Source organism: Dama dama, chromosome 24 (genome assembly GCF_033118175.1).
Source record: "Dama dama isolate Ldn47 chromosome 24, ASM3311817v1, whole genome shotgun sequence".
NCBI lineage: Eukaryota > Metazoa > Chordata > Mammalia > Artiodactyla > Cervidae > Dama > Dama dama.
The window spans coordinates 7,845,065-7,860,842 of record NC_083704.1 but is presented as its reverse complement, the minus strand read 5'-3'; the positions used below and the strand labels follow the sequence as shown (position 1 = coordinate 7,860,842).

The 15,778-nt window shown below is 44.0% G+C and overlaps 1 protein-coding gene across 6 annotated transcripts in view; it reads left to right on the top strand.

Annotated features, from left to right (window-relative positions):
• Positions 1-15,778, top strand: part of SLC4A7 (solute carrier family 4 member 7) — a 120,405-nt gene that overhangs the window by 36,548 nt on the left and 68,079 nt on the right. For all 6 annotated transcript variants that reach the window (XM_061127642.1, XM_061127640.1, XM_061127639.1 and 3 more), the window contains exons 2-3: positions 3,931-4,012; positions 11,612-11,758. In XM_061127642.1, the coding sequence (XP_060983625.1) occupies positions 3,931-4,012; positions 11,612-11,758 (229 nt within the window). The remainder of the gene's footprint in view (positions 1-3,930; positions 4,013-11,611; positions 11,759-15,778) is intronic.

Sequence of the window (15,778 nt, the reverse complement as noted above, 5' to 3'; positions counted from 1 at the left end):
CTTGAAAAATATAATCTGATGGGTAAAATAACTTTGTTCTGGGAAATTGCTAGTAAGTGGAATACTAACAGGGTTGTAATTAATATTTTATTCTTATTCAATTCTCTTATATTCATTTGCCTCTCTTGCCTACAAAGTTACCATTTAAAGCTTAAGAACCTTCAAAGAAAGCAGGTTACTTATTTCCTTTTTGAAAGCTTTTTTACCAACCCTCCTGCTTTGGGATGTGTGTGCTGTTCTGTGCTTACTCACTCAGTCTGGTCGGACTCTGCAACTCCATGGGCTGGAGCCCGCCAGGCTCCTCTGTCCATGGGGCTTCTCCAGGCAAGAATACTGGGGTGGGTTGCCATGCCCTCCTCCAGGGGATCTCCCTGACTCAGAGATGGAACCCAGGTCTGCCGCATTTCAGGCAGGTTCTTTACCGTCTGAGCCACAGGGAAGCCCAAGAATACTGGAGTGGGTGGCCTATCCCTTCTCCAGCTGATCTTCCCCACTCAGGATTCGAACTGGGGGTCCCCTGCATTGCAGGCGGATTCTTTACCAGCCGAGCTACCAGGGAAGCCCTGGAGGGGTGTAGGGCTCTGATTTTGAACAGAAACATCATCCATTTCCTGGTGCCCATCTTCCTCCTGCTCTGATTGACCAGTTAGGTCATCGCCCTCTTCATCGCACCCGGCTCCTTTCTGCTCCTTGCTGGCTTTTTGGCCTCTTTCTGGACATCCTTTTCTTGCACTCGTCTCTTGCTTTGATCCTCTGACAGAGGCGCTGTGGGGCGGGGTCTCTCCGGTGGGGGTCTGTGCCGCATGAGCCGCCGTGTTCTGGACTCCCGCGTACCACCCACATGCACACTCGGTGCAGGGATCCAGGTCACGCTCAGAGTTCAGACAGGCCTTTATGACATCAGTCAGCTCTTCCTCAGAATCTTGGTCTGCCTTTTCAAAACCTGAGTGTCATCGTCTGTCATGTATCCCAGACCCAGGTTTGTGGAGCACAGGAGGGTCCTTGTCCTTGCACTCTGGTCTCTGTTACCTAAGATTGAGCACATTTCCCTGAGGTGCTGCAACTGATGGGTGGTGTCCCCCTTGTCGCCCTTGCCCACAAGTGGGGGTGCATAGTGGCCTCACGGGGGCTCTGCCGGGAGGTCTGGGGGCCATGGAGTGGGGGTGCACGGTGGCTCTCACGGGAGGTCTGGGGGGCCGTGGAGTGGGGGTGCATGGTGGCCCTCACGGGAGGTCTGGGGGGCCGTGGAGTGGGGGTGCATGGTGGCCCTCACGGGAGGTCTGGGGGGCCGTGGAGTAGGGGTACACGGCGGCCCTCACGGGGGCTCTGCCGGGAGGTCTGGAGGCCGTGGAGTGGGGGTGCATGGTGGCCCTCACGGGAGGTCTGGGGGGCCGTGGAGTGGGGGTGCGTGGTGACCCTCACGGGGGCTCTGGGGGGAGGTCTGGGGGGCCGTGGAGTGGGGGTGCGCAGCGGCCCTCACGGGAGGTCTGCAGGGAGGTCTGGGGGGCTGTGGAGTCGGGGTGCACGGCGGCCCTCACGGGGGCTCTGGGGGGAGGTCTGGGGGGCCGTGGAGTGGGGGTGCGCGGCAGCCCTCACGGGAGGTCTGGGGGGCCGTGGAGTGGGGTTGCATGGTGACCCTCACGGGGGCTCTGGGGGGAGGTCTGGGGGGCCATGGAGTGGGGGTGCGCGGCGGCCCTCACGGGAGGTCTGCAGGGAGGTCTGGGGGGCTGTGGAGTGGGGGTGCGCGGCGGCCCTCACGGGGGCTCTGCCGCGAGGTCTGGGGGGCCGTGGAGTGGGGGTGCACGGCGGCCCTCACGGGGGCTCTGCCGGGAGGTCTGGGGGGCCGTGGAGTGGGGGTACGTGGTGACCCTCACGGGGGCTCTGCCGGGAGATCTGCGGGCCGTGGAGTGGGGGTGCGTGGTGGCCTCACGGGAGCTCTGCCGGGAGGTCTGGGGGGCCGTGGAGTGGGGGTGCACGGCGGCCCTCACGGGGGCTCTGCCGGGAGGTCTGGGGGCCGTGGAGTGGGGGTGCGTGGTGGCCTCACGGGAGCTCTGCCGGGAGGTCTGGGGGGCCGTGGAGTGGGGGTACACGGCGGCCCTCACGGGGGCTCTGCCGGGAGGTCTGGGGGCCGTGGAGTGGGGGTGCATGGTGGCCCTCACGGGACGTCTGGGGGGCCGTGGAGTGGGGGTGCGTGGTGACCCTCACGGGGGCTCTGGGGGGAGGTCTGGGGGGCCGTGGAGTTGGGGTGCGCAGCGGCCCTCACGGGAGGTCTGCAGGGAGGTCTGGGGGGCTGTGGAGTCGGGGTGCGCGGCGGCCCTCACGGGGGCTCTGGGGGGAGGTCTGGGGGGCCGTGGAGTTGGGGTGCGCGGCGGCCCTCACGGGAGGTCTGCAGGGAGGTCTGGGGGGCTGTGGAGTGGGGGTGCGCGGCGGCCCTCACGGGGGCTCTGGGGGGAGGTCTGGGGGGCCGTGGAGTTGGGGTGCGCGGCGGCCCTCACAGGAGGTCTGCAGGGAGGTCTGGGGGGCCGTGGAGTGGGGGTGCATGGTGGCCCTCACGGGAGGTCTGGGGGGCCGTGGAGTGGGGGTGCGTGGTGACCCTCACGGGGGCTCTGGGTGGAGGTCTGGGGGGCCGTGGAGTGGGGGTGCGCGGCGGCCCTCACGGGAGGTCTGCAGGGAGGTCTGGGGGGCTGTGGAGTGGGGGTGCGCGGCGGCCCTCACGGGGGCTCTGCCGCAAGGTCTGGGGGGCCGTGGAGTGGGGGTGCGCGGCGGCCCTCACGGGAGGTCTGCAGGGAGGTCTGGGGGGCCGTGGAGTGGGGGTGCATGGTGGCCCTCACGGGAGGTCTGGGGGGCCGTGGAGTGGGGGTGCGTGGTGACCCTCACGGGGGCTCTGGGTGGAGGTCTGGGGGGCCGTGGAGTGGGGGTGCGCGGCGGCCCTCACGGGAGGTCTGCAGGGAGGTCTGGGGGGCTGTGGAGTGGGGGTGCACGGCGGCCCTCACGGGGGCTCTGCCGGGAGGTCTGGGGGCCGTGGAGTGGGGGTGCGTGGTGGCCCTCACGGGGGCTCTGCCGGGAGGTCTAGGGGGTTTAGGAGCTCATGTAGTATGTTTGGGGGGAAGGGGCTTCTGCCATCTGTCTCAGCCAGTGGCACAGAATCTTGTACATACTGAGTTCATGATAAGTAGTTTATGAGTATTCTATCATGTTCCTTTGAAAGTTAAGTTAGAAGTCAAGAAGCAATGTTAAAGCTAAAATTTTCTTTTAAAAATAATCTGTGTAATGTGTTACAGTAAATACGGTTAGTCTTTTTGTTGAGCAGAGGAGTGGAACAAAACTGTTCACAACTCAAAGGTGGACTGTCCTTAAAGGTTAAATTTTGAGGAGGCTTTTCCTTTGTAGACAAATAAAAAGTTCTTATAACTTTGGTTCTTGGTAATTTACGATTGAAAGTGATACATGTTAAGTCTGTGGACTTATTGACCATTTTACATTTAACCATAATCCAGTATCCAATATCTAGTACAGGTGAGTTAAGTGGGATTCTTTCTGTTTAGAATACCTAAAAGCAAAAAAAAAAAAAAAAAAGTGTTCTATATCGATATCTAAGTGTTTCCCTCAATCCCAATTCTCTGTAATTTCTGATTAACTTCTAATATCTGAGAGTCATTCCACTGAAATGAATATGTGTACCAGTTACTTAGTAATTTCCATGGAAGTCCAGAAAATCTTTGTCATTTCAGTTCTTTCCATGAGACTTTAAATGGTCTTCTGTGGATTAAAAAAAAAAAGCCTACAAACATACTTAGCCGTAATATGCATTCAGTTCTTTGACAGGAAGGCCCTTTGTTACGTATTTTTGGCTGTCTCAAATAACACACCTAGTAGTAGGTCCTCACTGTATACTGATTTTATGAATGAGTGAGAATAATTTCTCTTTAGGGTCCCGATGAAGAAGCTGTTGTGGATCTTGGCAAAACCAGCTCAACTGTGAACACCAAGTTTGAAAAAGAAGAACTAGAGAGTAAGTTTATTTAAAATAAGTTTTGTTTAGCAGAATAAATTACTAATGAATATTTGTTAGTGTCCTTTAAGTTTTACTTATTATTTGTTGAAACTGTTGTTGTTGTCATTGTAGAGCATTCATTTATAAGAGTGTTAAACACTTTTCTAAACATAGTTTAATTTTTCTAAACATAGTTTAAAGAAGACTATATAGCAAAAACCTACACATAGAACATTTCTTGAAGCATAGATATCAGAATGGTTTTCAAATTTTACTAATGGTTACCATTACTTACCTTGAAAATGAATGCCACAATTATAAAATCAGTTAATTCTTTAATTTTTTTTTTCTAACAACGTGGGTAACTTGAATTAAGAGCAAAATATAATGTGCCAAGATAATAAGCCACAGTTATCCCTGGTGTCATCTATATGTTCATTTAATAGGCCTGTTAATCAGCCTTTTAAAACACTTAGAAAAACCTCAGCATAGAATTATGCAGCAAATCAGTTATTTGCCCGTCTGTTTTCCCTGAGCAGGAAGAAGTCCTGACAAATGGTGTCTTTTTTCTTTCTTTCTTTTTTTCTGAAATAATTTTAAAAGTTACAGAAGACTTGCAAGGGTAGTACATGTATATACAGCTTTTTCTAATGTTAACATTTTATGTAAGCATAAGTTTATGAAAATGAAGAAATTTCCCTGTTTTTCATAACATTGACACTTTGGAAGAGTAATAGTTACTAGTAGAACATCCCAGAGTATGGGTTTGTGTAATGTATTGTGACGTTATACTCTCAGAGCACAGATCACGGGTGTGTGGGCAGCGTAGCGCAGGAGATGGCCTCTCACCTGTGGACAGGTGATACCAGTATCTTACTATTGGTGATGTTAACCCTGAACACTTGCTACGGTGGTGATCATAGATATTTATGTAGATCGTAAATTTTGATAGGTTTATTTTGGGGTCTTTTTGAGACCTACATCTTAAAAAAAAATTATAATTTAATCATTTCATCCCCATGTTGAGAGCTACATTTTAGGTTAAAGTCTTCAGCTGAATGGGGCCGTTGCTTTACAAAAAGAGATGGAAAGAGGCCCAAATAAGTGTTCTGCACATTTACTTCCTGAGATGAACAAAACCCATCTTTCAAAATTGACTTTAGATGTTTAGGCTGATGAGGGCTTCTGCAGAAAATTTCACTTACCTAGAAGCTTGATTCTGTAAATTGTGGGCCCTGGAGAGGTTAAAATTTTCAGCAATAAATTTGTTAGTTCAAATGTACAGTGACGCACGTGGTCCGTCACTTTGCTGTCATCCCTCACACAGGTGTGATCCAGAGCTTGCAGAGGGCCACTTGGCTGTGGTCCTGGCTCCCTCTGCTCACCCAGGCCTTTAGCGCTTCATCCTTTGTGCGTCTCTCAGTTTCACTATGAAGTATGAGGGAGAGAGTAAGTTTGTCTCAGAGTCTCACTGAATAGGCCTTGGATGAAATAAAGTTGTGATGGAGAACACGAAAGCAAACAATAAAAGCAGGAAGAATAGTAAGGCTCCATCTCCCAGTCTCTGGATTCTAGCATATTGTTACTTATTTTATCTAGTCTTTCTAAATTTCAAACTCAGAATTCATTTTTGTAAAACCCATTAGAACTAATTGGAGTAACAACTTTGTAACTCACACTGTACAGTCATTCTTTAATTTCCACTTTTGAACGGTGTTCCGAAGAAAATAGTTTCACTAAAATAAAAGTGTAAGATCACTGAGTTTTATGCTTTTTTTCTCCCCATTTTTCTTAATTGCAGTATAATTCAACATAATGTAAAATTCACCATTTAAAAGTGTTTTTTTTTTTTTAGAATATTCACTATGTTGTGCAACCATCAAACCTTTATTTCCAGAATATTTTCATCATCCCCCAAAGAAACCCTCTATAATTTTCTTTAAATAATCTTTTATTGAAGTTTAATTGACCAACAACAGTATGTTAGTTCCTGGTGTGCATCACCAGGATGTGATTTGATGTATTGCCAAATTCAGACTGAAATTGAAGAAAGTAGGGAAAACCACTATGACCAGGTATGATCTAAATCAAATCCCTTATGATTATACAGTGGAAGTGACAAATAGATTCAAGGAATTAGATCTGATAGACAGAGTGCCTGAAAAACTATGAATGGAGGTTCGTGACATTGTATAAGAGGTAGTGATCAAGACCATCCTCAAGGAAAAGAAACGCAAAAAGGCAAAATGATTCTCTGAGGAGGCCTTACAAATAGCTGAGAAAAGAAGAGAAGCAGAAGGTAAAGGAGAAAAGAAAAGATATACCCATTTGAATGCAGAGTTCCAAAGAACAGCCAAGAGAGATAAAAAAAGCCTTCCTCAGCGATCAGTGCAAAGAAATAGAGGAAAATAATAGAATGGGAAAGACTAGAGATCTCTTCAAGAAAATTAGAGATACCAAGGGAACATTTCATGCAAAGATGGGCATAATTAAGGACAGAAATGGTATGGCCCTAACAGAAGCAGGAGATATTAAGAAGAGGTGGCAAAAACACACAGAAGAACTATACAAGAAAGACCTTCATGACCCAGGTAACCATGATGGTGTGATCACTCACCTAGAGCCAGACATCCTGGAATACAAAATCAAGTGGGCCTTAGGAAGCATCACTACAAACAAAGCTAGTGAAGGTGATGAAATTCCTGTTGAGCTATTTCAAATCCTGAAAGATGATGCTGTGAAAGTGCTGCACTCAATATGCCAGCAAATTTGGAAAACTCAGCAGTGGCCACAGGAGTGGAAAAGGTCAGTTTTCATTCCAATCCCAAAGAAAGGCAATCCCAAAGAATGCTCAAACTGCCGCACAATTGCACTCATCTCACACACTAGCAAAGTAATGCTCAAAATTCTCCAAACCAGGCTTCAACAGTACCTGAACCATGAACTTCAGATGTTCAGGCTGGATTTAGAAAGTGCGGAGGAACCAGAGATCAAATTGCCAACATCCGTTGGATCGTTGAAAAAGCACGAGAGTTCCAGAAAAACATCTACTTCTGCCCTATTGACTACGCCAAAGCCTTTGACCTTGTGGATCACAACAAGCTATAGAAAATTCTGAAAGAGGTGGGAATACCAGACCACCCAGCTGCCTCCTGAGAAATCTGTATGTGGGTCAAGAAGCAACTTAGAACTGGACATGGAACAACAGACTGATTCCAAATCAGGAAAGCAGTATGTCAAGGCTGTATATTGTCATCCTACTTATTTAACTTCTATACCGAGTACATCATGGTAAATGCTGGGCTGGATGAAGCACAAGCTGGGATCAAGATTGCCAGGAGAAATATCAATCACCTCAGATATGCAGATGACACCACCCTTATGGCAGAAAGTGAAGAGGAACTGAAGAGCCTCTTGATGAAAGTGAAAGAAGAGAGGGAAAAAGTTGACTTAAAACTCAGCATTCAGAAAACTAAGGTCGTGGCATCTGGTCCCATCACTTCATGACAAATAGATGGGGAAACAATGGAAACAGTGAGAGACTTTATTTTTTTGGGCTCCAAAATCACTGCAGATGGTGACTTCAGCCATGAAATTAAAAGATACTTGCTCCTTGAAAGAAAAGCTATGACCAACCTAGACAGCATATTAAAAAGCAGAGACATTACCTTGCCAACAAAAGTCCATCTAGTCAAAGCTATGGTTTTTCCAGTACTCACGTATGGAAGTGAGAGTTGAACTGTAAAGAAAGCTGAGTGCCGAAGAATTGATGCTTTTGAACTGTGGTGTTGGAGAAGACTCTTGAGAGTCCCTTGGACTGCAAGGAGATCCAACCAGTCAAACCTAAAGGAAATCAGCCCTGAATATTCACTGGAAGGACCGATGCTGAAGCTGAAATTAATACATTGACCACCTGATGCAAAGAACTGACTTATTTGAAAAGACCCTGATGCTGGGCAAGATTGAAGTCAGGAGAAGGGGACGGCAGAGGATGAGATAGTTGGATGGCATCACCGACTTGATGGACATGAGTTTGAGTAAGCTCCTAGAGTTGGTGATGGACAGATAGCCTGGCATGCTGCAGTCCATGGGGTCTCAAAGAGTCAGACAGGACTGAGTGACTGAATTGAACTGATTCGCTACAAATTGATCACCATGGTAAGTCTAGTTACCATCTGTCATCATGCAATCATTATATTTGTATGCTTTCATTTGGAATTTTTCTGATAATTTTATTATAATTGAACGTGTGTGTCAGGCAACTCAAATTCTTTTTACCCTGTGCATATTTGTAAATGACTGAGAAATCACCATGAGTATTGATTTTGGGATTACAAATAAATTTTAGTGGGTAGGCATATTTACAAATGCAGAATCCATGCATAATGAGAATTGATTACTTTCAAATCTCATCTAAAAATAAAGATCTTGAGTTTGTTGTGTTTTTTTCTGACCATCTTACAGAAATTATTAGAAAAAGAATGCCCTGAACAATTTATATTTCAGCATTAACTATTTTTTGTTGTACATACAGAAAAAAGCTGCAGATGAGTTAAACTTGTGTTCTCCACCCCCTTTCCCCTATCACAACTTACACAGGAACCTCATTTAAACAATTTAAGAAATCAACTTTCTGCTTCTCAGTGTTGGATATAGTGCTGTCAGCTGTCACCTGCCCTGATTCAGTTTTATTTAGTGGGCAAAGAGCAGGGACTGCCTTTCGTCACTTTTTTTAACTAAATTTTTTAATTGAAGTATATAGAAGATGTCCAGTGTTGTGCCAGTCTCTGCTGTGCAGCAGAGTGACTCAGTTACACACATATGCATTCTTCTTTAGTGTATATTCTATTCCATTATGGTTTGTGACAGGATACTGTGTTCCTTGTGATATATAGGACCTTGTTGTTCATAACTGTTTTTTGGTCCGAATACAAAACTAGGATAATGCAACATCAGAAGTAGCTTTTTCTATTCTAAAAGTATATTATAACCTTATTTTATTGCTTTTTAATCCAGTCTGACAGTTTCTACCCTTTAATTAGAGTATTTGAATTGTTTACACTTAATGTATCTCTCATTAATTTGGACCTTACTAATTTGAGATTTTCAAAACTTAATAAATTATTACAACTCCATTTGTGAATAATCATTATTAAAGCATATATCTTAAGGGCCTCTACTAAGTAGGATTGACTGTAAATGTAGATGGAAAATATTGATGTCTACATAGTATGATTTCAGGTAGGCCAAGTTCTTCTTTCTCAAAATTTCTTTTCAAACTTGCACATGAATACTTACAGAATATCTAGTATACTGATATGTATATCTAGTATACTTATCAGTCGATGGTATTAGCCTTTGATGTAACATTCTATGTAGTGCTCTGTAAAATAAGAGAAGTAACAGGAGACTAGCATTGTTAATTCATGAACCTATATGTAATGCTTTTTCATCAAAGTAGAATTTGGTATTCTTTTGTTTATATCTCCTCTTTCCCTTTTTGGAAACCTAATACTGGCAATACTTGAAGATATTGTAGGTTTGGTTCCAGACCACTGCAACAAAGTGAGTCACAGTAATATTTTTGGTTTCCCAGTGCTTATAAAGGTTATGTTCATGCTATCTCATAGTCTATTAAATGTGCAATAATATTGTGTCTAAAAAACAAAGTGTGTGCCTTAACTTAAAAAATACTTTATTGCTACAAAATGCTAACCATCATTTAAACCTTCAATGTGTCATAATCTTTTTGTTGGCAGAGGGTTTGGACTTGATGTTGGTGGCTGCTGGCTGATCAGGGTGGTGGTTGCTAAAGGTTGGGATGAATTTCTTAAAATAAGACAACAATAAAGTCTGCCACCTTGATTATTCACAAATGATTTCTCTGTACCCTGCAGTACTGTGATAGCATGTGACCCACAGTAGAATGTATTTCAGAATTAGAGTCAGTCTTCTCAAACCCTTTAGCTTTTATCAAATAAGTTGATGTAGTCTTCTAATTCCTCTGTTGTCATTTCAACAAGCTTCACAGCAGCTTCACTGGAGTAGATTTCATCCAAAGAAACCACTTATTATGCTCATCAGTAGGAAGCAGCTCCTCACCTTCAGTCCCATCTTCAGGCTCCACTTGTAAATCTAGCTCTTTTGCTGTTTCCACCACATCTGCAGTGACTTCTTCCACTGAAGGCTTGAGCCCCTCAGAGTCATCCAGGAGGGTTGTAATCAACTTCTTTCAAAAACTCCTCTGTTAATGTTGATCCTTTGACCTCTTCCCATGAATCTTGAATGTTCCTCATGGCAGCTAGAATGGTGAATCCTTTCCAGAAGATTTTCAGTTGATTTTGCCCAGATCCATTGGAGGAATCACTATCCATGGCAGCTGTAGCCTTACAAAATATATTTCTTAAATAATAAGACTTGAAAGTTGAAATGACTCCTTGATTCATGAGCTGCAGAATGGATGTTGTGTTACCAGGCATGATCATTAACCTCTTTGTCCATCTCCACCAGAGCTCTTGGGTGTCCAGATGTCTTGCGAATGAACAGTCATATTTTGAAAGTAACTTTTTTCTGAGCAGTAGATCTCAACAGTAGGCTTAAAATGTTCAGTAAACTGTGTTGTCAACTGATGTGCTGTCATCTAGGCTTTGTAAAACCTATAATGGAAAAGAATCTGAAGCTATACAGCTGAAACTAACATAATATTGTAAATCAACTAGGGTTAAATAAAATAAATAAAAGAAAAAGCCTAATTCTTAAGGGCCCTAGGCTTTCAGATGGTAAAAGAGCACTGGTTTCAGCTTCATGTCACCAGCTGCATTAGGGAATCAGCCAGTCCTCTGAAGCTTTGAAACCAAGTACTGACTCCTCTCTAGCTGTGAAAGTCCCAGACGGCATCTTCTTCCAATAGAAGTCTGTTTCATCTACATTCTATTCAGACCACTAGAACTTTCTCCATAGCAGCAGTAAGGTCATTTCAGTTTCTTATCATTTGTGTGCTCACTAGAGCAGCACTTTTAATTTCCTTCAAGAACCTTCTTTTGTACCTGCTTCTTGGCTGTATGGCACAAGAGGCCTGGCTTTAGGCCTCTCTTGGTTTTCGACATGCCTTCCTTACTAAGCTTAATTATCTCTAACTTCTGATTTAAAGTAAGAGACATGTGACTCCCCCTTTGACTTGACTACTTAGAGGCTGTTGTAAGGCTGTTAATTGGCCTGTTTTCAGCATTGCTGTGTCTCAGGGAACAGGGAGGCCCGAGGAGAAGGGGAGAGGTGGGGGAATGGCCAGCCCATGGAGCCGTCAGAACACACACATTTATCAAGTAGGGTTGCCATCTCATATGGGCATGGTGTGTGGTGCCCTCAAACAATCACAAGTACCACATCAAAGATCACCGATCGTAGATCACCATAATAAATATAATACTAATGGAGAAGTTTGAACCGTTGCCAGAGTTACTACCAAACCATGATACAGAGAGGAAGTGAGCAAATGCTGTTGGGAAGATGGTGCCAATAGGTTGGCTCAATGCAAGGTTGCCACAAACCCTCAATTTGTAAAAAGCACGGTAACTGTAAAATGGGGACTGCTAGTAACATTTCTGAACGTCTCACCAGGCCATCGAGCTGTGTACATCGGTGTTCACGTTCCGTTTAGTAAAGAGAGTCGCCGGCGTCACAGGCATCGTGGACACAAGCATCACCATCGGAGGAGAAAAGACAAGGACTCGGACAGAGAGGATGGACGGGAGTCTCCTTCTTATGGTGAGAGGGGTGGGAGGTTCTCCACTCACGCTTAAAGCTCTCTCCTGGGAATTATAACTAAACATGTCCTCCTAAAAATCATATTTCTGTAATTTAGACAGTGTATGCATTGAGGAATAGTAATTGAAGTAGGAATATTTTTTTCTTTAAGAAAAATGCTTAGTTTATAGCTTAAGATCTACTTGAGGTGGGTGAAAAAAGTAAGAGATTTTGGTTTCTTTATTGTACTCTAGCCTTGGAACTGTAAATGTTGAGGCTTGGCTCTTCAAATTCAATTTAGGAGGATTTCTATTTCCTTTATTATATGTTTCATTGTTTACATATGCAGTAAACAAATATCTAGAATCCTTAGGCTCCTAGAAGAGATTGAAATTGTTTCTTTCTTTCTTTCTTTTTTTTTTTTTGGTGTGCTTCTGTAGCAGTCTTTTATTTATTTATTTATTTATTTATTTTCATTTATTTTTATTAGTTGGAGGCTAATTACTTTACAATATTGTAGTGGTTTTTGCCATACATTGACATGAATCAGTCATGGATTTACATGTGTTCCCCATCCTGAACCCCCCTTCCCACCTCCCTCCCCATCCCATCCTTCTGGGTCATCCCAGTGCACCAGCCCTGAGCACTTGTCTCATGCATCTAACCTGGACTGGTGATCTGTTTCACACTTGATAATATACATGTTTCAGTGCTATTCTCTCAGATCATCCCACCCTCGCCTTCTCCCATAGAGTCCAAAAAGGACACAAATAGATGGAGAAATATACCGTGTTCATGGATTGGAAGAATCAATATTGTGAAAATGAGTATACTACCCAAAATAATCTATAGATTCAATGCAGTCTCTATCAGGCTACCAATGGTATTCTTCACAGAACTGGAACAGATAATTTCACAATTTGTATGGAAATACAAAAAACCTCAAATAGCCAAAGCAATTTTGTTTTCATTTTTAAGTACATGTTTTGACCAGATTTTATCCCTTAGGCTGGATTACTTGGGTTTCGGCGGGGGTCGGGGGGAGAAGAGTGCTTTGATTAGATAGTTTTGTCTTTAGAAAGACAGACTTTTTGTTTGAGAGCAGATCAATAAAGAAGTGCCAGCAGACACAGTAAATGTTGGGAATCTTAGGGAAAAAAGCATATAGTAGAGGAAAGAAAATTAATAATATCTGATAATGACAATTGCCAGTTATTTAAGTGGCCCTGAGAGCTGGAAAGGGGAGAACCAGAGAGAATAGCTGTGCAGCTTGAGCAGGACATTAGACATGCACTCAATTGACATTCAGGGCATCATTGGTTTTTGAGGACATCATGGCCCTTGTGGCTGTCTACACCATAGATCCTGTGTGTGTGCTCTCGGGAGCTAAGTGAGCTGCACCCCATGGGCACTTGTGTGCTCTGCTAAAAAAAAGTTTTGTTGAAGAGTGAAAGAATTACTGTATGTTATACAACTTATGTCACAATTGAAGGAAGGGAAATACTGATGGGCTAGTAAAATACTAACTGCCATTTCTGTGAAGTATTCCACAAAGCCCTTGACATATGCCCTTTGATTTAATCTTCTCAGCATTTAAAAAAACTAAAGATTGGTATTATTGTTTTCATTGTATAGACGGAGAAGCCTCAACTTAGAGAGGCTACATGACGGGAATCTCTTCTCCAGTCCTAAAAGATACTGACAGCCTGATAAACTCTATCAATATTAAGTGGTTGAATAGCCAAGAAAGATAACATCACTACCAAAGGGAAAGTCGATGCTCATTTTAGAAAGGATCACTGGTGGACTCTGATGCTATTGGTAGTTGAGAAGTATCTTGCTGGGCTTCCCTGGTGGCTCAGTGGTAGGTAATCTGCCTGCCAAGCAGGAGATCTGGGTTCAGTCCCTGGGTCGGAGCACCCCTGGGAGAAGGAAATGGCAACCCACTCCAGTATTCTTATCTGGAGAATCTGGTGGGCAGAGGAGTGTGGCAGGCTCCTTGGGGTGGCAAAGAGTCAGATGTGACTGAGCAACAAGTATTCTGCTGTTCCATGTGACGATCCATCCAGTTTAGAATATCTTACTTTGTGAGTAGATGGATATGCTTCTTTATTTCATTCTGAGTAAAAAGGTACACAATATTTTTTAATAGAAAATTTTTTCACTAAATTGTGTTTATATGTTCACCTGGCTAGGTGGTTTAATGTTTATGCTGAGGTCTGACATTTGAAGTCTAAATATAGTGGTTTGAAAAATATATTTGGTAGAGAAAATATTTGTGACTTTTTCATGGAGTTATTATGCCTAGAACAGTTTTATGTTACAGAGGTGGGTTTATTTTGGTTTCAACTGCCCGTCTATATCCTAGAAATTGCTATGAATGAGGTGGCTTCTTTCTTCCCCTGACTCTCTAAAAAGAGATTATGCTGGTCTGCTGCTTCTGGACATGATGGAGTAATAGGAATTGAATTTGCCTTCCAACTGTAAATAGCTAGAGAACTGCACAGTGTTTGAAGTAGTAGTTTTCAGACATGGGACGACAGGCAGCATAGGACGCTGAGCTCTGAGAGGGGAAGCGGCGAGCTGGGCCCTGTGGTTCCTGAGCTTGTCAAGCAAGGTGGTTCCCAGGCTACAACCTGAGGAGCTGGGACAGAGCCTCGCAGCTCTCAGGGCTGAGGAGATAGGCTGGGGTTGGGGAGGCCTAAGGTGTTAGCTGAGCACTGAAGAATTGATGCTTTTGAACTGTGGTGTTGGAGAAGACTCTAGAGAGTCCCTTGGACTGCAAGGAGATCCAAACAGTCCATCCTAAAGGAGATCCGTCCTGGGTGTTCATTGGAAGGACTGATGCTGAGGCTGAAACTCCAATACTTTGGCCACCTCATGCGAAGAGTTGACTCATTGGAAAAGACCCTGATGCTGGGAGGGATTGGGGGCAGGAGGAGAAGGGGATGACAGAGGATGTGATGGCTGGATGGCATCACCGACTCGATGGGCATGAGTTTGAGTAAACTCCGGGAGTTGGTGATGGACAGGGAGGCCTGGCGTGCTGCGATTCATGGGGTCGCAGAGAGTCGGACCCGACTGAGCGACTGAACTGAACTGAAGGTGTTAGCATTTAAGATGTAGAGTGCCAGAGAGTAGAGAGCTGCACACGGAGAGGGTTCCAAAGGTCTGAAGAAGGGCACTATTCAGTCTTCAGCTGAATGCTCATGTGGGTGTGTGTGACAGAAAACTGTCTGAGGCTGCAGATCGCCTCCAGAAAGCAGTTACAATAAGTATTTCCTAGATTTCACACAAAAGCTAGGTATAGGATGTGTTCCCACCATTCTGACGGTAGAGGTCTCAGAAGGGTATTGACTCAGTAGTAGGTCTAAATCAGTTTTACACTCAAGACTGCAGTGAATCTACTAAAAAAAAATTTTAAAGCAGGTCTTGAAAGAATTAAATTGACCTCGAGTTTCTGCATGTCAGAACAAAGTCTAGTACTACTGAAAGAAATGCAGTAAAACCTAGCATTTAACCATGTGAAGTGCACAATATCTGACATTCACAACTTACTTGAAATATAGTGAAGTAGGAAAGTAGGCATAACTAAGAGAAAAATAAATCAGTAGGAACAGATCCAGAAATCACAGACTTAATAGAATTCTAAAGCAAGCATGTTAAAGCAGCATAATAAATACTCTTTATATGATCAAAGGAAGAAAGAAAAATAGACTGATGAGGAAGGAGGCTGAAAATATATGAAAGTCCCAAATGGAACTTCTACATGTGAAAAATATAGTATCTGAAATGAATAGTATGCCAGATAAGATTAACAGATGATTTGACATTACAGAACAAGAAAGATTAGTGATTTTTTTAAGAGATTGTGATAGAAACTAATCAAAATGAAACATACAAAAAAGCTGAAAAACCAATAAACAGCATCAGTAATTTGTCAGACAATATCAGTTCAGGTAGTCTAACATGTATATAATTGGAGTGCCAGAAAAATTTCCAAAAGTAATTAAAACTCTGATACAGGTCCAAGGAATTCAG